The sequence below is a fragment of the Crinia signifera genome, chromosome 12 (genome assembly GCF_055691185.1).
Source record: "Crinia signifera chromosome 12, ASM5569118v1, whole genome shotgun sequence".
Taxonomy (NCBI): domain Eukaryota; kingdom Metazoa; phylum Chordata; class Amphibia; order Anura; family Myobatrachidae; genus Crinia; species Crinia signifera.
The window spans coordinates 864,169-888,611 of NC_139228.1; the positions used below are offsets into that span (position 1 = coordinate 864,169).

Below are 24,443 nucleotides of genomic sequence, written 5' to 3' on the forward strand. Positions count from 1 at the left end.
CACTTTCTGTATTATTAGTAGTAGCGCAGGAAGGGTGGGGGTGCAGGAGATAGGTGGTCCCGCAGCACAACTACAGATGGAGGACACTTTCTGTATTATTAGTAGTAGCACAGGAAGGGTGGGGGTGCAAGAGGTAGGTGGTCCCGCAGCACTACTACAGATGGAGGACACTTTCTGTGTTATTAGTAGTAGCACAGGAAGGGTGGGGGTGCAGGAGGTAGGTGGTCCCGCAGCACTACTACAGATGGAGGACACTTTCTGTATTATTAGTAGTAGCGCAGGAATGGTGGAGGAGCAGGAGGTAGGTGGTCCCGCAGCACTACTACAGATGGAGGACACTTTCTGTGTTATTAGTAGTAGCACAGGAAGGGTGGTGGTGCAGGAGGTAGGTGGTCCCGCAGCACTACTACAGATGGAGGACACTTTCTGTATTATTAGTAGTAGCACAGGAAGGGTGGGGGTGCAAGAGGTAGGTGGTCCCGCAGCACTACTACAGATGGAGGAGGTAGGTGGTCCCGCAACACTACTACAGATGGAGGACACTTTCTGTATTATTAGTAGTAGCACAGGAAGGGTGGGGGTGCAGGAGGTAGGTGGTCTCGCAGCACTACTACAGATGGAGGACACTTTCTGTATTATTAGTAGTAGCGCAGGAAGGGTGGGGGTGCAGGAAGTAGGTGGTCCTGCAGCACTACTACAGATGGAGGACACTTTCTGTATTATTAGTAGTAGCGCAGGAAGGGTGGGGGTGCAGGAAGTAGGTGGTCCTGCAGCACTACTACAGATTGAGGACACTTTCTGTATTATTAGTAGTAGCGCAGGAAGGGTGGGGGTGCAGGAGGTAGGTGGTCCCGCAGCACTACTACAGATGGAGGACACTTTCTGTATTATAGTAGTAGCATAGGAAGGGTGGGGGTGCAGGAGGTAGGTGGTCTCGGCAGCACTACTACAGATTGAGGACACTTTCTGTATTATTAGTAGTAGCGCAGGAAGGGTGGGGGTGCAGGAGGTAGGTGGTCCCGCAGCACTACTACAGATGGAGGACACTTTCTGTATTATAGTAGTAGCATAGGAAGGGTGGGGGTGCAGGAGGTAGGTGGTCTCGCAGCACTACTACAGATGGAGGACACTTTCTGTATTATTAGTAGTAGTAGCGCAGGAAGGGTGGGGGTGCAGGAGGTAGGTGGTCCCGCAGCACTACTACAGATGGAGGACACTTTCTGTATTATTAGTAGTAGCATAGGAAGGGTGGGGGTGCAGGAGGTAGGTGGTCCCGCAGCACTACTACAGATGGAGGACACTTTCTGTATTATAGTAGTAGCATAGGAAGGGTGGGGGTGCAGGAGGTAGGTGGTCCCACAGCACTACTACAGATGGAGGACACTTTCTGTATTATTAGTAGTAGTGCAGGAAGGGTGGAGGTGCAGGAAGTAGGTGGTCCTACAGCACTACTACAGATGGAGGACACTTTCTGTATTATTAGTAGTAGCACAGGAAGGGTGGGGGAGCAGGAGGTAGGTAGTCCCGCAGCACTACTACAGATGGAGGACACTTTCTGTATTATAGTAGTAGCATAGGAAGGGTGGGGGTGCAGGAAGTAGGTGGTCCTGCAGCACTACTACAGATGGAGGACACTTTCTGTATTATTAGTAGTAGTACAGGAAGGGTGGGGGAGCAGGAGGTAGGTGGTCCCGCAGCACTACTACAGATGGAGGACACTTTCTGTATTATTAGTAGTAGTACAGGAAGGGTGGGGGAGCAGGAGGTAGGTGGTACCGCAGCACTACTACAGATGGAGGACACTTTCTGTATTATTAGTAGTAGCGCAGGAAGGGTGGGGGTGCAGGAGGTAGGTGGTCCCGCAGCACTACTACAGATGGAGGACACTTTCTGTATTATTAGTAGTAGCGCAGGAAGGGTGGGGGTGCAGGAGGTAGGTGGTCTCGCAGCACTACTACAGATGGAGGACACTTTCTGTATTATTAGTAGTAGTACAGGAAGGGTGGGGGTGCAGGAGGTAGGTGGTCCCACAGCACTACTACAGATGGAGGACACTTTCTGTATTATTAGTAGTAGCACAGGAAGGGAGGGGGTGCAGGAGGTAGGTGGTCCCGCAGCACTACTACAGATGGAGGACACTTTCTGTATTATAGTAGTAGCATAGGAAGGGTGGGGGTGCAGGAAGTAGGTGGTCCTGCAGCACTACTACAGATGGAGGACACTTTCTGTATTATAGTAGTAGCATAGGAAGGGTGGGGGTGCAGGAGGTAGGTGGTCCCACAGCACTACTACAGATGGAGGACACTTTCTGTATTATAGTAGTAGCATAGGAAGGGTGGGGGTGCAGGAGGTAGGTGGTCCCACAGCACTACTACAGATGGAGGACACTTTCTGTATTATTAGTAGTAGTGCAGGAAGGGTGGAGGTGCAGGAAGTAGGTGGTCCTACAGCACTACTACAGATGGAGGACACTTTCTGTATTATTAGTAGTAGTACAGGAAGGGTGGGGGTGCAGGAGGTAGGTGGTCCCGCAGCACTACTACAGATGGAGGACACTTTCTGTATTATTAGTAGTAGCATAGGAAGGGTGGGGGAGCAGGAGGTAGGTGGTCCCGCAGCACTACTACAGATGGAGGACACTTTCTGTATTATTAGTAGTAGTACAGGAAGGGTGGGGGAGCAGGAGGTAGGTGGTACCGCAGCACTACTACAGATGGAGGACACTTTCTGTATTATTAGTAGTAGCGCAGGAAGGGTGGGGGTGCAGGAAGTAGGTGGTCCCACAGCACTACTACAGATGGAGGACACTTTCTGTATTATTAGTAGTAGCGCAGGAAGGGTGGGGGTGCAGGAGGTAGGTGGTCCCGCAGCACTACTACAGATGGAGGACACTTTCTGTATTATTAGTAGTAGTACAGGAAGGGTGGGGGTGCAGGAGGTAGGTGGTCTCGCAGCACTACTACAGTTGGAGGACACTTTCTGTATTATAGTAGTAGCATACCTCCCAACTGTCACGATTCCGTCGGGACAGTCCCGATTTTCGGGTCCTGTCCCGACGTCCCACCCGCGGCAGGCATTGTCCCGCTGCGGGGGGTGGCAGTTGGGAGACCCCCCAATCTAGTAGAATAGACGCTGTGCGCATGCGCACAGCGTCTATTCTCGTATTAAAATGAGGTCGCAGCTAATTAGCATAAGCCGCGCCCTCATTTGCATACACCCCGCCCCCTTTTCGGACGCTCGCGCGGCGCAAGTTGGGAGGTATGTAGTAGCGCAGGGAGGGTGGGGGTGCAGGAGGTAGGTGGTCCCGCAGAACTACTACAGATTGAGGACACTTTCTGTATTATTAGTAGTAGCGCAGGGAGGGTGGGGGTGCAGGAGGTAGGTGGTCCCGCAGCACTACTACAGATGGAGGACACTTTCTGTATTATTAGTAGTAGCGCAGGAAGGGTGGGGGTGCAGGAGGTAGGTGGTCCCGCAGCACTACTACAGATGGAGGACACTTTCTGTATTATTAGTAGTAGCGCAGGAAGGGTGGGGGTGCAGGAGGTAGGTGGTCCCGCAGCACTACTACAGATGGAGGACACTTTCTGTATTATTAGTAGTAGTACAGGAAGGGTGGGGGTGCAGGAGGTAGGTGGTCCCACAGCACTACTACAGATGGAGGACACTTTCTGTATTATTAGTAGTAGCACAGGAAGGGAGGGGGTGCAGGAGGTAGGTGGTCCCGCAGCACTACTACAGATGGAGGACACTTTCTGTATTATTAGTAGTAGCATAGGAAGGGTGGGGGAGCAGGAGGTAGGTGGTCCCGCAGCACTACTACAGATGGAGGACACTTTCTGTATTATTAGTAGTAGCACAGGAAGGGTGGGGGTGCAGGAGGTAGGTGGTCCCGCAGCACTACTACAGATGGAGGACACTTTCTGAATTATTAGTAGTAGCATAGGAAGGGTGGGGGAGCAGGAGGTAGGTGGTCCCGCAGCACTACTACAGATGGAGGACACTTTCTGTATTATTAGTAGTAGCACAGGAAGGGTGGGGGTGCAGGAGGTAGGTGGTCCCGCAGCACTACTACAGATGGAGGACACTTTCTGTATTATTAGTAGTAGCATAGGAAGGGTGGGGGTGCAGGAAGTAGGTGGTCCCACAGCACTACTACAGATGGAGGACACTTTCTGTATTATTAGTAGTAGTGCAGGAAGGGTGGAGGTGCAGGAGGTAGGTGGTCCCGCAGCACTACTACAGATGGAGGACACTTTCTGTATTATTAGTAGTAGTACAGGAAGGGTGGGGGTGCAGGAGGTAGGTGGTCCCACAGCACTACTACAGATGGAGGACACTTTCTGTATTATTAGTAGTAGCGCAGGAAGGGTGGGGGTGCAGGAGGTAGGTGGTCCCGCAGCACTACTACAGATGGAGGACACTTTCTGTATTATTAGTAGTAGCACAGGAAGGGTGGGGGTGCAGGAGGTAGGTGGTCTCGGCAGCACTACTACAGATGGAGGACACTTTCTGTATTATTAGTAGTAGTGCAGGAAGGGTGGAGGTGCAGGAGGTAGGTGGTCCCGCAGCACTACTACAGATGGAGGACACTTTCTGTATTATTAGTAGTAGTACAGGAAGGGTGGGGGTGCAGGAGGTAGGTGGTCCCACAGCACTACTACAGATGGAGGACACTTTCTGTATTATTAGTAGTAGCGCAGGAAGGGTGGGGGTGCAGGAGGTAGGTGGTCCCACAGCACTACTACAGATGGAGGACACTTTCTGTATTATTAGTAGTAGCACAGGAAGGGTGGGGGTGCAGGAGGTAGGTGGTCTCGCAGCACTACTACAGATGGAGGACACTTTCTGTATTATTAGTAGTAGCATAGGAAGGGTGGGGGTGCAGGAGGTAGGTGGTCCCACAGCACTACTACAGATGGAGGACACTTTCTGTATTATTAGTAGTAGCGCAGGAAGGGTGGGGGTGCAGGAGGTAGGTGGTCCCGCAGCACTACTACAGATGGAGGACACTTTCTGTATTATTAGTAGTAGTACAGGAAGGGTGGGGGTGCAGGAGGTAGGTGGTCCCACAGCACTACTACAGATGGAGGACACTTTCTGTATTATTAGTAGTAGCACAGGAAGGGAGGGGGTGCAGGAGGTAGGTGGTCCCACAGCACTACTACAGATGGAGGACACTTTCTGTATTATTAGTAGTAGCATAGGAAGGGTGGGGGTGCAGGAGGTAGGTGGTCCCGCAGCACTACTACAGATGGAGGACACTTTCTGTATTATTAGTAGTAGTGCAGGAAGGGTGGGGGTGCAGGAGGTAGGTGGTCCCGCAGCACTACTACAGATGGAGGACACTTTCTGTATTATTAGTAGTAGCGCAGGAAGGGTGGGGGTGCAGGAGGTAGGTGGTCCCGCAGCACTACTACAGATGGAGGACACTTTCTGTATTATTAGTAGTAGTACAGGAAGGGTGGGGGTGCAGGAGGTAGGTGGTCCCACAGCACTACTACAGATGGAGGACACTTTCTGTATTATTAGTAGTAGCACAGGAAGGGAGGGGGTGCAGGAGGTAGGTGGTCCCACAGCACTACTACAGATGGAGGACACTTTCTGTATTATTAGTAGTAGCATAGGAAGGGTGGGGGTGCAGGAGGTAGGTGGTCCCGCAGCACTACTACAGATGGAGGACACTTTCTGTATTATTAGTAGTAGTACAGGAAGGGTGGGGGTGCAGGAGGTAGGTGGTCCCACAGCACTACTACAGATGGAGGACACTTTCTGTATTATTAGTAGTAGCGCAGGAAGGGTGGGGGTGCAGGAGGTAGGTGGTCTCGCAGCACTACTACAGATGGAGGACACTTTCTGTATTATTAGTAGTAGCATAGGAAGGGTGGGGGTGCAGGAGGTAGGTGGTCCCACAGCACTACTACAGATGGAGGACACTTTCTGTATTATTAGTAGTAGCGCAGGAAGGGTGGGGGTGCAGGAGGTAGGTGGTCTCGCAGCACTACTACAGATGGAGGACACTTTATGTATTCTTAGTAGTAGCATAGGAAGGGTTGGGGTGCAGGAGGTAGGTGGTCCCGCAGCACTACTACAGATGGAGGACACTTTCTGTATTATTAGTACAGGTTGAGTATCCCTTATCCGAAATGCTCGGGACCACGAGCATTCCGGATAAGGGAATATTCCGGTTTTTGGAATATTTTATTTTTAGCCATACTTACCTGCCCCTGGTGGGTCTCCGATGGTCCCTCGGCGTCTATGGAGTCCTTCGGCGTCCACGGCAGGCCACAAGCACCGTCTCCGGCGTCTCCAGCGGTCCCAGGAGTGCTTTGCGCAAGTTCCCAGGCGCGCCGGTGATGTCACCGGCGCGTGCGCGCACTCCTGGGACCGCTGGAGACGCCGGAGAGGATGCTGAAGGCCTGCTATGGACGCCGGAGGACTTGGTAAGTATTAAAAGAGGGGGGGGGATTTTTTTTTTAATTATTCCAAAAAAACACGGTTTTTGGAATAATTCGGATATGGGATGCCCGGATACGGGATACCCGACCTGTAGTAGCATAGGAAGGGTGGGGGTGCAGGAGGTAGGTGGTCTCGCAGCACTACTACAGATGGAGGACACTTTCTGTATTATTAGTAGTAGCACAGGAAAGGTGGGGGTGCAGGAGGTAGGTGGTCCATCAGCACTACTACAGATGGAGGACACTTTATGTATTATTAGTAGTAACACAGGAAGGGTGGGGGTGCAGGAGGTAGGTGGTCCCGCAGCACTACTACAGATGGAGGACACTTTATGTATTATTAGTAGTAGTATAGGAAGGGTGGTGGTGCAGGAGGTAGGTGGTCCCGCAGTACTACTACAGATGGAGGACACTTTCTGTATTATTAGTAGTAGCACAGGAATGGTGGGGGTGCAGGAGGTAGGTCGTCCCGCAGCACTACTACAGATGGAGGACACTTTATGTATTATTAGTAGTAGCACAGGAATGGTGGGGGTGCAGGAGGTAGGTCGTCCCGCAGCACTACTACAGATGGAGGACACTTTATGTATTATTAGTAGTAGCACAGGAAGGGTGGGGGTGCGATGGAGGAGTGGATAACTATCTATAGCAGGACACTATGTAAAGCCGTCCACCCCATCGCCGACTGATACAACGGGAAAACTAAGCTGCCTTCATCCAGTGTGTCTAATAATGGATCAGCAACTAGAACATCTGTACAGAGGAGCGAAGGCTTAACTCTAAAGAACATTATAAATAGTGCAGATGTCAGAGATCACGTCCAGTGATCTTATTCTGGCTGAGGCCACATCAGTCATGTCACTGAATGATCTTCTGCCTTCCAATAACAATGGCAGCCAAATTAATAAACCAATAACAAGGGCACATGGGCTGAGACTTCTTCTGAGAAGATAAAGAACCAGCAAGTGGACCAGAAAAGACTAAAAGATCTTAATATGTATACTTTAGAGCAGAGAAGGGAAAGGGGGGACATAATAGAGACTGTCACATATATCATGGGTTATAACAAGGTACAGGTGGGAGACATTCTTCACAGGAAGAGGAGCAGCAGAACACGGGGACATGCACTGACACTAGGGGGAGGAAGGTACAGGTGGGAGACATTCTTCACAGGAAGAGGAGCAGCAGAACACGGGACATGCACTGACACTAGAGGGAGGAAGGTACAGGTGGGAGACATTAGTCACAGGAAGAGGAGCAGCAGAACACGGGACATGCACTGACACTAGGGGGAGGAAGGTACAGGTGGGAGACATTCATCACAGGAAGAGGAGCAGCAGAACACGAGGACATGCACTGACAGTAGGGGGAGGAAGGTACAGGTGGGAGACATTCTTCACAGGAAGAGGAGCAGCAGAACACGAGGACATGCACTGACACTAGGGGGGGGGGAGGTACAGGTGGGAGACATTCTTCACAGGAAGAGGAGCAGCAGAACACGAGGACATGCACTGACACTAGAGGGAGGAAGGTACAGGTGGGAGACATTAGTCACAGGAAGAGGAGCAGCAGAACACGAGGACATGCACTGACACTAGAGGGAGGAAGGTACAGGTGGGAGACATTCTTCACAGGAAGAGGAGCAGCAGAACACGAGGACATGCACTGACAGTAGGGGGAGGAAGGTACAGGTGGGAGACATTCTTCACAGGAAGAGGAGCAGCAGAACACGAGGACATGCACTGACACTAGGGGGGGAAGGTACAGGTGGGAGACATTCTTCACAGGAAGAGGAGCAGCAGAACACGAGGACATGCACTGACACTAGAGGGAGGAAGGTACAGGTGGGAGACATTAGTCACAGGAAGAGGAGCAGCAGAACACGAGGACATGCACTGACACTAGAGGGAGTTAGGTACAGGTGGGAGACATTCTTCACAGGAAGAGGAGCAGCAGAACATGAGGACATGCACTGACACTAGGGGGAGGAAGGTACAGGTGGGAGACATTCTTCACAGGAAGAGGAGCAGCAGAACACGAGGACATGCACTGACACTAGGGGGAGGAAGGTACAGGTGGGAGACATTAGTCACAGGAAGAGGAGCAGCAGAACACGGGGACATGCACTGACACTAGAGGGAGGAAGGTACAGGTGGGAGACATTCTTCACAGGAAGAGGAGCAGCAGAACACGAGGACATGCACTGACAGTAGGGGGAGGAAGGTACAGGTGGGAGACATTAGTCACAGGAAGAGGAGCAGCAGAACACAAGGACATGCACTGACACTAGAGGGAGGAAGGTACAGGTGGGAGACATTCTTCACAGGAAGAGGAGCAGCAGAACACGAGGACATGCACTGACACTGGGGGGAGGAAGGTACAGGTGGGAGACATTCTTCACAGGAAGAGGAGCAGCAGAACACGGGGACATGCACTGACACTAGGGGGAGGAAGGTACAGGTGGGAGACATTCTTCACAGGAAGAGGAGCAGCAGAACACGAGGACATGCACTGACACTAGGGGGAGGAAGGTACAGGTGGGAGACATTAGTCACAGGAAGAGGAGCAGCAGAACACGAGGACATGCACTGACACTAGAGGGAGGAAGGTGCAGGTGGGAGACATTCTTCACAGGAAGAGGAGCAGCAGAACACGGGGACATGCACTGACACTAGGGGGAGGAAGGTACAGGTGGGAGACATTCTTCACAGGAAGAGGAGCAGCAGAACACGAGGACATGCACTGACACTAGGGGGAGGAAGGTACAGGTGGGAGACATTAGTCACAGGAAGAGGAGCAGCAGAACACGAGGACATGCACTGACACTAGAGGGAGGAAGGTGCAGGTGGGAGACATTCTTCACAGGAAGAGGAGCAACAGAACACGGGGACATGCACTGACACTAGGGGGAGGAAGGTACAGGTGGGAGACATTCTTCACAGGAAGAGGAGCAGCAGAACACGGGGACATGCACGGACACTAGGGGGAGGAAGGTACAGGTGGGAGACATTCTTCACAGGAAGAGGAGCAGCAGAACACAAGGACATGCACTGACACTAGGGGGAGGAAGGTGCAGGTGGGAGACATTAGTCACAGGAAGAGGAGCAGCAGAACACGAGGACATGCACTGAAACTAGAGGGAGGAAGGTGCAGGTGGGAGACATTCTTCACAGGAAGAGGAACAGCAGAACACGAGGACATTCACTGACACTAGAGGGAGGAAGGTACAGGTGGGAGACATTAGTCACAGGAAGAGGAGCAGCAGAACACGAGTACATGCACTGACACTAGGGGGAGGAAGGTACAGGTGGGAGACATTCTTCACAGGAAGAGGAGCAGCAGAACACGAGGACATGCACTGACACTAGGGGGAGGAAGGTACAGGTGGGAGACATTCTTCACAGGAAGAGGAGCAGCAGAACACGAGGACATGCACTGACACTAGGGGGAGGAAGGTACAGGTGGGAGACATTCTTCTCAGGAAGAGGAGCAGCAGAACACGAGGACATGCACTGACACTAGGGGGAGGAAGGTGCAGGTGGGAGACATTAGTCACAGGAAGAGGAGCAGCAGAACACGAGGACATGCACTGAAACTAGAGGGAGGAAGGTGCAGGTGGGAGACATTCTTCACAGGAAGAGGAACAGCAGAACACGTGGACATGCACTGACACTAGAGGGAGGAAGGTACAGGTGGGAGACATTCTTCTCAGGAAGAGGAGCAGCAGAACACGAGGACATGCACTGACACTAGGGGGAGGAAGGTGCAGGTGGGAGACATTAGTCACAGGAAGAGGAGCAGCAGAACACGAGGACATGCACTGAAACTAGAGGGAGGAAGGTGCAGGTGGGAGACATTCTTCACAGGAAGAGGAACAGCAGAACACGAGGACATGCACTGACACTAGGGGGAGGAAGGTACAGGTTGGAGACATTAGTCACAGGAAGAGCAGCAGCAGAACACAAGGACATGCACTGACACTAGAGGGAGGAAGGTACAGGTGGGAGACATTAGTCACAGGAAGAGGAGCAACAGAACACGAGGACATGCACTGACACTAGAGGCAGGAAGGTTCAGGTGGGAGACATTAGTCACAGGAAGAGGAGAAACAGAACAAGAGGACATGCACTGACACTAGGGGGAGGAAGGTACAAGTGGGAGACATTAGTCAAAGGAAGAGGAGCAGCAGAACACGAGGACATGCACTGACACTGGGGGGAGGAAGGTACAGGTGGGAGACATTAGTCACAGGAAGAGGAGCAGCAGAACACGAGGACATGCACTGACACTGGGGGGAGGAAGGTACAGGTGGGAAACATTCTTCACAGGAAGAGGAGCAGCAGAACACGAGGACATGCACTGACACTAGAGGGAGGAAGGTACAGGTGGGAGACATTCTTCACAGGAAGAGGAGCAGCAGAACACGATGACATGCACTGACACTAGAGGGAGGAAGGTACAGGTGGGAGACATTCTTCACAGGAAGAGGAGCAGCAGAACACGAGGACATGCACTGACACTAGAGGGAGGAAGGTACAGGTGGGAGACATTTTTCACAGGAAGAGAAGCAGCAGAACACGAGGACATGCACTGACACTAGAGGGAGGAAGGTACAGGTGGGAGACATTCTTCTCAGGAAGAGGAGCAGCAGAACACGAGGACATGCACTGACACTAGGGGGAGGAAGGTGCAGGTGGGAGACATTAGTCACAGGAAGAGGAGCAGCAGAACACGAGGACATGCACTGAAACTAGAGGGAGGAAGGTGCAGGTGGGAGACATTCTTCACAGGAAGAGGAACAGCAGAACACAAGGACATGCACTGACACTAGGGGGAGGAAGGTACAGGTTGGAGACATTAGTCACAGGAAGAGCAGCAGCAGAACACAAGGACATGCACTGACACTAGAGGGAGGAAGGTACAGGTGGGAGACATTAGTCACAGGAGCAGGAGCAACAGAACACGAGGACATGCACTGACACTAGAGGCAGGAAGGTTCAGGTGGGAGACATTAGTCACAGGAAGAGGAGCAACAGAACACGAGGACATGCACTGACACTAGGGGGAGGAAGGTACAAGTGGGAGACATTAGTCAAAGGAAGAGGAGCAGCAGAACACGAGGACATGCACTGGCACTGGGGGGAGGAAGGTACAGGTGGGAGACATTAGTCACAGGAAGAGGAGCAGCAGAACACGAGGACATGCACTGACACTGGGGGGAGGAAGGTACAGGTGGGAGACATTCTTCACAGGAAGAGGAGCAGCAGAACACGAGGACATGCACTGACACTAGAGGGAGGAAGGTACAGGTGGGAGACATTCTTCACAGGAAGAGGAGCAGCAGAACACGATGACATGCACTGACACTAGAGGGAGGAAGGTACAGGTGGGAGACATTCTTCACAGGAAGAGGAGCAGCAGAACACGAGGACATGCACTGACACTAGAGGGAGGAAGGTACAGGTGGGAGACATTCTTCACAGGAAGAGGAGCAGCAGAACACGAGGACATGCACTGACACTAGAGGGAGGAAGGTACAGGTGGGAGACATTCTTCACAGGAAGAGGAGCAACAGAACACGAGGACATGCACTGACACTGGGGGGAAGGAAGGTACAGGTGGGAGACATTCTTCACAGGAAGAGGAGCAGCAGAACACGAGGACATGCACTGACACTGGGGGGAAGGAAGGTACAGGTGGGAGACATTCTTCACAGGAAGAGGAGCAGCAGAACACGAGGACATGCACTGACACTAGGGGGAGGAAGGTACAGGTGGGAGACTTTCTTCACAGGAAGAGGAGCAGCAGAACACGAGGACATGCACTGACACTAGGGGGAGGGAGGTACGGTGGGAGACATTCTTCACAGGAAGAGGAGCAACAGAACACGAGGATATGCACTGACACTGGGGGGAGGAAGATTCAGGGGAAATGTGAGGAAGAATTACTTCACAGAAAGAGTAGTAGATAAGTGGAATAGCCTCCCATCAGAGGTGGTAGAGGAAAATACAGTAGTACAGTGTAAACATGCTTGGGATAGGCATATTGATATCCTTACAAAGTTATAAGGATCATATAATATTTGTTTAAAAAAGGGGCAGACTAGATGGGCCAAGTGGTTCTTATCTGCCGTCACGTTCTATGTTTCTATGGCACTTGATGACTGATGTGATCCTCTCACCTTCTTGGCTGGTGATGAGCACCTGACCATTGGGGGAGATTTTCTCCCATTTGAACGTTGGTGCTGGAACCCCTTCTCTTACTGAGCAGCCAAGATGAATCCTCTCTCCTCCTTCTTGGCCTTGGCTAGAACAGTCTGGACTTGACGGAGGGACTGTAAAGACAGGACACAAATATATAAATCATTCTCCAAACCAACGTCGGCATATAGGGGTCCAGTTACCATCAAGCAGTGGTGAACAGTCAGGAAAAAGCAAGCGTTAAATTTACTGCAGCTTCTAAACATTATAAGAGGTGATATTGTCAACAGCAAGGCATCAGATCCTGTGTATCATTTCTAGGAAGTACAGTATTATACAGGTAACACTATGGGCAGTATTCAATGAGAATACTGACGACGTGTAGCGAATCCTGTTTAGGATTCGCTGCACATTCGCCACTGCTCGCCGCGTTCCGGAGCCTCGCCGGCTCCAGTATTCAACGAGTCAGGGGCTCGCTGCCCCTGACTGGCGAATTTTAACACCTGTGGCGAAGCCGCAGGGAGCCCGAGGACGGCGGCAGGCAGGGAGATGGAAGTCTCCCTGCCTGCCCCAGAACGTTTGTGGGGGGGAGGTGGGCTCCCCGGGTGCCAGGCAGCACAGGCTGCCCCCCGGGGGTGCCAGCAGGGGAATGGGTATATTCACTACACCTGATCATGCATATGTAATGATCGGGTGCAGTGAATATATGAATATCTAATGAGCGGCTTGGCTCCTGCCCCCTGCTGGCTGGTCTGTGTAAAAAAAAAGATATATATATATTTTTTTTAAACTAAATATATATTCATATGCTTACAGCACATGAATAAAAATAGCATGCCCCTCCTCAGAATAAAATTCCTGATTTTTTGACATCAAATGTAAAAAACAAAACACTTTATTTTAAAAGTTCACATTCCACTTCACCATAAAAAGATAGCGATTGCTACTCGGTGAATCATGGCGAAAAAAACCTTGAAATGTATTCGCCATCTGGTCATTGAATAGGGTGATTCACCGTTTTAGTCAAAAATTCGCCTTACAGCACAAAATCACCATAAAAACATGGCAAATCAGGCTCATTGAATACCGCCCTATATTACATTCCCATCTGGCCCAGTGCTCCCATACACTAGTAATCATCCGAGTATTACAGCAGGAAAAGGGTTCAAGGGCATGAGAGAGTGTTATACAGTCACTGGAGATCGGTGGTTAGACAATATGGATAGTGTTATACAGTCACTGGAGAACAGTGGTTAGACAACATGGATAGAAACTGTTATACAGTCACTGGAGATCAGTGGTTAGACAACATGGATAGAGAGCATTATACAGTTATTGGAGATCGGTGGTTAGACAACATGAATAGAGAGCGTTATACAGTCACTGGAGATCGGTGGTTAGACAACATGGATAGAGAGTGTTATACAGTCACTGGAGATCGGTGGTTAGACAACATGGATAGTGTTATACAGTCACTGGAGATCAGTGGTTAGACAACATGGATAGAGACTGTTATACAGTCACTGGAGATCAGTGGTTAGACAACATGGATAGAAGAGTGTTATACAGTCGCTGGAGATCGGTGGTTAGACAACATGGATAGAGAGTGTTATACAGTCACTGGAGATCGGTGGTTAGACAACATGGATAGTGTTATACAGTCACTGGAGATCAGTGGTTAGACAACATGGATAGAGACTGTTATACAGTCACTGGAGATCAGTGGTTAGACAACATGGATAGAAGAGTGTTATACAGTACAATCACTGGTGATCAGTGGTTAGACAACATGGATAGAAGAGTGTTATACAGTCACTGGAGATCAGTGGTTAGACAACATGGATAGAAGAGTGTTATACAGTCACTGGAGATCGGTGGTTAGACATCATGGATAGAGTTATACAGTCACTGGAGATCGGTGGTTAGACAACATGGATAGAGACTGTTATACAGTCACTGGACATCGGTGGTTAGACAACATGAATAGAGAGCGTTATACAGTCACTGGAGATCGGTGGTTAGACAACATGGATAGAGAGTGTTATACAGTCACTGGAGATCGGTGGTTAGACAACATGGATAGTGTTATACAGTCACTTGAGATCAGTGGTTAGACAACATGGATAGAGACTGTTATACAGTCACTGGAGATCAGTGGTTAGACAACATGGATAGAAGAGTGTTATACAGTACAGTCACTGGAGATCAGTGGTTAGACAACATGGATAGAAGAGTGTTATACAGTCACTGGAGATCAGTGGTTAGACAACATGGATAGAAGAGTGTTATACAGTCACTGGAGATCGGTGGTTAGACATCATGGATAGAGTTATACAGTCACTGGAGATCGGTGGTTAGACAACATGGATAGAAGAGTGTTATACAGTCACTGGAGATCGGTGGTTAGACAACATGGATAGAGAGTGTTATACAGTCACTGGAGAACGGTGGTTAGACAACATGGATAGTGTTATACAGTCACTTGAGATCAGTGGTTAGACAACATGGATAGAGACTGTTATACACTCACTGGAGATCAGTGGTTAGACAACATGGATAGAAGAGTGTTATACAGTCACTGGAGATCAGTGGTTAGACAACATGGATAGAAGAGTGTTATACAGTCACTGGAGATCAGTAGTTAGACAACATGGATAGAAGAGTGTTATACAGTCACTGGAGATCGGTGGTTAGACATCATGGATAGAGAGTGTTATACAGTCACTGGAGATCGGTGGTTAGACAACATGGATAGGGAGTGTTATACAGTCACTGGAGATCGATGGTTAGACAACATGGATAGAAGAGTGTTATACAGTCACTGGAGATCGGTGGTTAGGCATCATGGATAGAGAGTGTTATACAGTCACTGGAGATCGGTGGTTAGACAACATGGATAGGGAGTGTTATACAGTCACTGGAGATCGATGGTTAGACAACATGGATAGAGAGTGTTATACAGTCACTGGAGATCGGTGGTTAGACAACATGGATAGGGAGTGTTATACAGTCACTGGAGATCGGTGGTTAGACAACATGGATAGAAGAGTGTTAGATAGTCACTGGAGATCAGTGATTAGACAGCATGGATGGAGAGCAGCATTAGAGAAGAGTTATACAGTCACTGGAGATCGGTGGTTAGACAGCATGGATAGAGAGGTGGATTAGACAGCGACACTGTAGATCAGTGGTTAGACAGCATAGATGCAGAGCCGTATTAGAGAAGAGTGTTAGGAGGTATGGTTAGACAGTCATGCTGGAGATCAGTGGTTAGACAGCATGAATAGAGAGAAGAATTGGAGAAGAGTGCTAGACAGTTACGATGGAGATCAGTGGTTAGACCGCATGGATAGAGAGTGGCATTAGACTGTCACACTGGAGATCAGTGGTTAGACAGCACGGATAATGACATTTATGTCTTACCTGCTAAATCTCTTTTTTCGAGGACATCAGGGGCCACAGGGCTAACGCTGGTAAGTGGAGTGGAAGAGAGAGCATGCCAGCACCTAAGAGGTATAACTTCTCCTGCCTCCCAGGCAGACCAGGTCAGGTCACTCAGTTTTTAACAAGCCAAGGCAGGAGACAAGAGAGAAGGAAGAGAAACACCACACAGAAACACATTCTGAACACATGTGAATTCACTCACAGAAACCATTAACTGTAACAGAACTAAAGCAGAACTAAAGCAGGTGCGGTAGGGAGGGATCCCTGTGGCCCCTGACATCCTCGAAGAAAGAGATTTAACAGGTAAGACATAAATCTAATTTTATTCTTCGTGAATTCTTCAGGGACAACAGGGCTAATGTGTGACGTCCTAAAGCAGCCACCTATGGTCAGGGATGCGCCTGTGCCGCAGCAACTACACTCTGGCCAAAAGCCGAGTCCTGGGAAGCAAACGTATCAAATGGTTAAAAGCGCAAAAAACATATTGCAGACAACCTTGTAAATTTGCTCAGCTGTTGCACCACACCTAACATCAAAGATTCACCCACAGACCACGTGGAATGAGCCCGGACCACCACAGGAACCCGGGAGAGAGGTGCCTCAAGAATGCCTGCTTGATAACAGAGCGAAGCCAGCAGGCAATCGTCTGCTTAGTAGCAGGCCAGCTTCTCTTTTGAAACCCATAGTCTGATTTCCGGAGAGTCTTAGTGTGGCGCACATAGATGAGGAATGCTTGGACCACATCCAAGGAACACTGCTCAGGATAAGCATCTGGGCACCCTGAAGCAGGGACCACGATCTCCTGGTTGACATGAAACATGGATAGAACCTTGGGGAGGTGAGAAGGAATGGTACCTTCAAGGAAGATCAATCCGGCCTCCGGATTTTAAGAAGGACAGAATCCTGGCCAAGCGGTAACTCCTGGGATTGAAATGGCGAGTATGACACCAGGAAAAGTAAGTCTGCCAGATGCATAAGTCCGCCAAATCCTGACATAGTAGCAGAAGAAACAGAGGCACCACCAACAGTTGTAGAAGATCTGCAAACCAATGTATCCTGGGCCACGCTGGGGCAATTAGAAGGATTCCTCCTTCCTGCTTTCGTTTTCTGAGAACCCGAGGAAGGAGTGCCACCAGAGGAAAGATATAAGGAAGTCAGAAGTTCCACAGTATGAACAGAGTATCTGTACATGCCGCTTGAGGGTCCCGGGACCTGGCTCCGAACTTGTGGTTGTGGCAGGATGCCATGAGGTCTACATCTGGTTTGCCCAACTTCTGGACAATTCGGTGATGAAGAGACCACTCTCCTGGGTGTATATCCTGGTGACTTAAGAAGTCTGCCTCCCAATTTAATACCCCTGGGACAAAACTGCCGAGATGGCTTTCGGCCCACAAAAGGATCCTGGATACTTCGTTTAATGCTTTTACACTTTTGGTACTGCCCTGGTGATTGATATACACCACTGTTATTGCATTGTCCAACTGGACTTGAACAGGTCTGCCTTGTAGTAGACCCTAAGCCATCTGTAGAGCGTTGAATACGGCTCTCAGCTCCAAGACATTAATGGATAGGCCGGACTTTGCAGGAGTCCATTTTCCCTGTAAGGACTGGGATTCGACTAAAGCACCCCAGCCCCAAAGACTGGTGTCTGTAGTGATAAGAACCTATTGTGGGATCCAAAAAGGAAGTCCCACAGTGAGATGAAATTCATCCAACAACCATGCCAAAGAAGCGCTTACCACTGGGGTGAGAGACAGTGTCTGAGGCAGGAGATATTGAGGGTGACCGTCACATCTCTGTAAGATTAATTTTACAAAGGGCGAGAGTGGAATTGTGCCCACTCAATCATGACAAATGTCGACACCATGAGGCATAGAATCTGCATGGCATGATAGAAGGTGACCCTGTGCGGTTGAAGAAGCTGACACATTTTTCCCCACAAAATGCAAACTCTTTTCCTGGATTAACAAATAATGCTAAGCCTCCGAGTCTAGGAGAGCCCCCAGGTGTAACATCTGTCTGGAGGGAACCAGAGCGGATTTCTTCAGATTGATCAGCCATCCCTGTCTCTGAAGAAAGAAAATCATTGTGACTTGAAGATGGCTGAGAAGGGCCTCTTTGCAACTGGCTAGTAACAGGAGGTTGTCCAAGTAGGGTATCACCCTTATGCCCTGATGGTAAAAATTCTGGGAGCTGTGGCTAAACCCAAACAGAAGGGCCTGGACTTGATAGTGATGTTGCATAAGCTTGAAGCAGAGAAACCGCTGATGTGGAGATCCGTTAAGAGTCCAGAGAAGGCTTTTCTGTAAAAATTGGATGTCTTTTAATATGTTTTTTTTTACATTTTATATGGTTCTTGCTATTTTTATTGCTATTTTTGTAAAAGTGAGATATTTATATATTTATTCCGAATGATGCACTTTACTGCTTAGATACCATTGGTTTAAATGGACACCAGTATCTAAACCTCCGGGGAAAATTTTTTAAATTATGCGGTTCAGTATAAATGGCTGTGCGTTCCATAACGCACAGATGGTAGAAGTAATATACCCGGGAAGGTATGCGGTCCATGTATAATGGACGTGCGTTCCATAACGCACAGATGGTAGAAGTAATATACCCGGGAAGGTATGCGGTCCATGTATAATGGCTGTGCGTTCCATAACGCACAGATGGTAGAAGTAATATACCCGGGAAGGTATGCGGTCCATGTATAATGGCTGTGCGTTCCATAACGCACAGATGGTAGAAGTAATATACCCGGGAAGGTATGCGGTCCATGTATAATGGACGTGCGTTCCATAACGCACAGATGGTAGAAGTAATATACCCGGGAAGGTATGAGGTCCATGTATAATGGCCGTGCGTTCCATAACGCACAGATGGTAGAAGTATTATACCCGGGAAGGTATGCGGTCCATGTATAATGGCTGTGCGTTCCATAACGCACAGATGGTAGAAGTAATATACCCGGGAAGGTATGCGGTCCATGTATAATGGCCGTGCGTTCCATAACGCACAGATGGTAGAAGTAATATACCCGGGAAGTTATGCGGTCCATGTATAATGGCCGTGCGTTCCATAACGCACAGATGGTAGAAGTAATATACCCGGGAAGGTATGCGGTCCATGTATAATGGCTGTGCGTTCCATAACGCACAGATGGTAGAAGTAATATACCCGGGAAGTTATGCGGTCCATGTATAATGGCCGTGCGTTCCATAACGCACAGATGGTAGAAGTAATATACCCGGGAAGGTATGCGGTCCATGTATAATGGCCGTGCGTTCCATAACGCACAGATGGTAGAAGTAATATACCCGGGAAGGTATGCGGTCCATGTATAATGGCTGTGCGTTCCATAACGCACAGATGGTAGAAGTAATATACCCGGGAAGTTATGCGGTCCATGTATAATGGCCGTGCGTTCCAAAACGCACAGATGGTAGAAGTAATATACCCGGGAAGGTATGCGGTCCATGTATAATGGCTGTGCGTTCCATGACGCACAGATGGTAGAAGTAATATACCCGGGAAGGTATGCGGTCCATGTATAATAACCCTCTAGTGTCAGTGCATGTCCTCGTGTTCTGCTGCTCCTCTTCCTGTGACTACTGTCTTCCACCTGTACCTTCCTCCCTCTAGTGTCAGTGCATGTCCTCGTGTTCTGCTGCTCCTCTTTCTGTGACTAATGTCTCCCACCTGTATCTTCCTCCCCCTAGTGTCAGTGCGTGTCCTCGTGTTCTGCTGCTCCTCTTCCTGTGACTAATGTCTCCCACCTGTACCTTCCTACCTCTAGTGTCAGTGCATGTCCTCGTGTTCTGCTGCTCCTCTTTCTGTGACTAATGTCTCCCACCTGTATCTTCCTCCCCCTAGTGTCAGTGCGTGTCCTCGTGTTCTGCTGCTCCTCTTCCTGTGACTAATGTCTCCCACCTGTACCTTCCTACCTCTAGTGTCAGTGCATGTCCTCGTGTTCTGCTGCTCCTCTTTCTGTGACTAATGTCTCCCACCTGTATCTTCCTCCCCCTAGTGTCAGTGCGTGTCCTCGTGTTCTGCTGCTCCTCTTCCTGTGACTAATGTCTCCCACCTGTACCTTCCTACCTCTAGTGTCAGTGCATGTCCTCGTGTTCTGCTGCTCCTCTTTCTGTGACTAATGTCTCCCACCTGTATCTTCCTCCCCCTAGTGTCAGTGCGTGTCCTCGTGTTCTGCTGCTCCTCTTCCTGTGACTAATGTCTCCCACCTGTACCTTCCTACCTCTAGTGTCAGTGCATGTCCTCGTGTTCTGCTGCTCCTCTTCCTGTGACTAATGTCTCCCACCTGTACCTTCCTCCCTCTAGTGTCAGTACATGTCCTCGTGTTCTGCTGCTTCTCGTCCTGTGACTGTCTCCCACCTGTACCTTCCTCCCTCTAGTGTCAGTGCGTGTCCTCGTGTTCTGCTGCTCCTCTTCCTGTGAAGAATGTCTCCCACCTGTACCTTCCTCCCCCTAGTGTCAGTGTGTGTCCTCGTGTTCTGCTGCTCCTCTTCCTGTGACTGATGTCTCCCACCTGTACCTTCCTCCCTCTAGTGTTAGTGCATGTCCTTGTGTTCTGCTGCTTCTCGTCCTGTGACTGTCTCCCACCTGTACCTTCCTCCCTCTAGTGTCAGTGCGTGTCCTCGTGTTCTGCTGCTCCTCTTCCTGTGAAGAATGTCTCCCACCTGTACCTTCCTCCCCCTAGTGTCAGTGTGTGTCCTCGTGTTCTGCTGCTCCTCTTCCTGTGACTGATGTCTCCCACCTGTACCTTCCTCCCTCTAGTGTCAGTGCGTGTCCTCGTGTTCTGCTGCTCCTCTTCCTGTGACTAATGTCTCCCACCTGTACCTTCCTCCCTCTAGTGTCAGTGCATGTCCTCGTGTTCTGATGCTCCTCTTCCTGTGAAGAATGTCTCCCACCTGTACCTTCCTCCCCCTAGTGTCAGTGCATGTCCTCGTGTTCTGCTGCTTCTCCTCCTGTGACTAATGTCTCCCACCTGTACCTTCCTCCCTCTAGTGTCAGTGCATGTCCTCGTGTTCTGCTGCTCCTCTTCCAGTGAAGAATGTCTCCCACCTATACCTTCCTCCCCCTAGAGTCAGTGCATGTCCTCGTGTTCTGTTGCTCCTCTTCCTGTGAAGAATGTCTCCCACCTATACCTTCCTCCCTCTAGTGTCAGTGCATGTCCTCGTGTTCTGCTGCTCCTCTTCCTGTGACTAATGTCTCCCACCTGTACCTTCCTCCCTCTAGTGTCAGTGCGTGTCCTCGTGTTCTGCTGCTCCTCTTCCTGTGATTAATGTCTCAACCCTGTACCTTCCTCCCCCTAGTGTCAGTGCGTGTCCTCGTGTTCTGCTGCTCCTCTTCCTGTGACTAATGTCTCCCACCTGTACCTTCCTCCCCCCAGTGACAGTGCGTGTCCTCGTGTTCTGCTGCTCCTCTTCCTGTGACTAATGTCTCCCACCTGTACCTTCCTCCCCCTAGTGTCAGTGCGTGTCCTCGTGTTCTGCTGCTCCTCTTCCTGTGACGAATGTCTCTCACCTGTACCTTCCTCCCCCCAGTGTAAGTGCATGTCCTCGTGTTCTGCTGCTCCTCTTCCTGTGACTAATGTCTCCCACCTGTACCTTCCTCCCCCCAGTGTCAGTGCGTGTCCTCGTGTTCTGCTGCTCCTCTTCCTGTGACGAATGTCTCTCACCTGTACCTTCCTCCCTCTAGTGTCAGTGCGTGTCCTCGTGTTCTGCTGCTCCTCTTCTTGTGACTAATGTCTCCCACCTGTACCTTCCTCCCCCCAGTGTCAGTGCGTGTCCTCGTGTTCTTCTGCTGCTCCTCTTCCTGTGACTAATGTCTCCAACCTGTACCTTCCTTCCTCTAGTGTCAGTGCATGTCCTCGTGTTCTGCTGCTCCTCTTCCTGTGACTAATGTCTCCCACCTGTACCTTCCTCCCTCTAGTGTCAGTGCGTGTCCTCGTTTTCTGCTGCTCCTCTTCCTGTGACTAATGTCTCCCACCTGTACCTTCCTCCCTCTAGTGTCAGTGCATGTCCTCGTGTTCTGCTGCTCCTCTTCCTCTGAGGAATGTCTCCCACCTGTACCTTCCTCCCCCCAGTGACAGTGCGTGTCCTCGTGTTCTGCTGCTCCTCTTCCTGTGAAGAATGTCTCCCACCTGTACCTTCCTCCCCCTAGTGTCAGTGCCTGTCCTCGTGTTCTGCTGCTCCTCTTCCTGTGAAGAATGTCTCCCACCTGTACCCTCCTCCCTCTAGTGTCAGTGCATGTCCTCGTGTTCTGCTGCTCCTCTTCCTGTGAAGAATGTCTCCCACCTGTACCTTCCTCCCCCTATTGTCAGTGCCTGTCCTCGTGTTCTGCTGCTCCTCTTCCTGTGAAGAATGTCTCCCACCTGTACCCTCCTCCCTCTAGTGTCAGTGCGTGTCCTCGTGTTCTGCTGCTCCTCTTCCTGTGACTAATGTCTCCCACCTGTACCTTTCTCCCCCCAGTGACAGTGCGTGTCCTCGTGTTCTGCTCCTCCTCTTCCTGTGAAGAATGTCTCCCACCTGTACCTTCCTCCCTCTTGTGTCAGTACATGTCCTCGTGTTCTGCTGCTCCTCTTCCTGTGAAGAATGTTTCCCACCTGTACCTTCCTCCCTCTAGTGTCAGTGCATGTCCTTGTGTTCTGCTGCTCCTCTTCCTGTGACTAATGTCTCCCACCTGTACCTTCTTCCCCCTAGTGTCAGTGCATGTCCTCGTGTTCTGTTGCTCCTCTTCCTGTACCTTCCTCCCCCTAGTGTCAGTGCGTGTCCTCGTGTTCTGCTGCTCCTCTACCTGTGAAGAATGTATCCCACCTGTACCTTCCTCCCCCTAGTGTCAGTGCATGTCCTCGTGTTCTGCTGCTGCTCTTCCTGTGACTAATGTCTCCCACCCCTATCTCCCTCCCCCTAGTGTCAGTGCATGTCCTCGTGTTCTGCTGCTCCTGTTCCTGTAAAGAATGTCTCCCACCTGTACCTTCCTCCCTCTAGTGTCAGTGCGTGTCCTCGTGTTCTGCTGCTCCTCTTCCTGTGACTAATGTCTCCCACCTATACCTTCCTCCCCCCAGTGTCAGTGCATGTCCTCTTGTTCTGCTGCTCCTCTTCCTGTGACTAATGTCTCCCACCTATACCTTCCTCCCCCCAGTGTCAGTGCATGTCCTCTTGTTCTGCTGCTCCTCTTCCTGTGACTAATGTCTCCCACCTGTACCTTCCTCCCCCTAGTGTCAGTGCATGTCCTCGTGTTCTGCTGCTCCTCTTCCTGTGAAGAATGTCTCCCACCTGTACCTTTCTCCCCCTAGTGTCAGTGCATGTCCTCGTGTTCTGCTGCTCCTCTTCCTGTGACTAATGTCTCCCACCTGTACCTTCCTCCCCCTAGTGTCAGTGTATGTCCTCGTGTTCTGCTGCTCCTCTTCCTGTGAAGAATGTCTCCCACCTGTACCTTCCTCCCCCTAGTGTCAGTGCATGTCCTCGTGTTCTGCTGCTCCTCTTCCTGTGACTAATGTCTCCCACCTGTACCTTCCTCCCCCTAGTGTCAGTGCATGTCCTCGTGTTCTGCTGCTCCTCTTCCTGTGAAGAATGTCTCCCACCTGTACCTTCCTCCCCCTAGTGTCAGTGCATGTCCTCGTGTTCTGCTGCTCCTCTTCCTGTGAAGAATGTCTCCCACCTGTACCTTTCTCCCCCTAGTGTCAGTGCATGTCCTCGTGTTCTGCTGCTCCTCTTCCTGTGACTAATGTCTCCCACCTGTACCTTCCTCCCCCTAGTGTCAGTGCATGTCCTCGTGTTCTGCTGCTCCTCTTCCTGTGAAGAATGTCTCCCACCTGTACCTTCCTCCCCTAGTGTCAGTGCGTGTCCTCGTGTTCTGCTGCTCCTCTTCCTGTGAAGAATGTCTCCCACCTGTACCTTCCTCCCTCTAGTGTCAGTGCATGTCCTCGTGTTCTGCTGCTCCTCTTCCTGTGAAGAATGTCTCCCACCTGTATCTTGTTATAACCCCTGATATATGTGAAAGTTTCTATCATGTCCCCCCTTTCCCTACTCTGCTCCAAACTATACATGTTAAGATCTTTTAGTCTTTCCTGGTACGTTTTGTGATGTAGGCCATGCACCATTTTAGTTGCTCTTCTTTGTACAGTCTCTAATGTATTTATATCCTTCTGGAGATATGGCCTCCAGAACTGAACACAATACTCTAGGTGAGGTCGTACCAATGACCTATACAGTGGCATTATTACTTCTTTCTTTCTACTGCTGATACCTCTCCCTATGCAACCAAGCATCTGACTTGCCTTCTTCATTGCTTTGTTACATTGCCTACCTGCCTTTAA

The 24,443-nt window shown here is 50.2% G+C and overlaps 1 protein-coding gene across 29 annotated transcripts in view; it reads right to left on the reverse strand.

Annotated features, from left to right (window-relative positions):
• Window positions 1-24,443, reverse strand: part of LOC146049607 (immunoglobulin superfamily member 11-like) — a 571,199-nt gene that overhangs the window by 24,458 nt on the left and 522,298 nt on the right. For 28 of the 29 annotated variants that reach the window (XM_083166144.1, XM_083166145.1, XM_083166139.1 and 25 more), the window contains one exon: window positions 12,640-12,792. In XM_083166144.1, the coding sequence (XP_083022270.1) occupies window positions 12,640-12,792 (153 nt within the window). Of the gene's footprint in view, window positions 1-12,639; window positions 12,793-24,443 lie in introns of those variants that run through there. The other variant, XR_014466151.1, reaches the window with a different exon arrangement.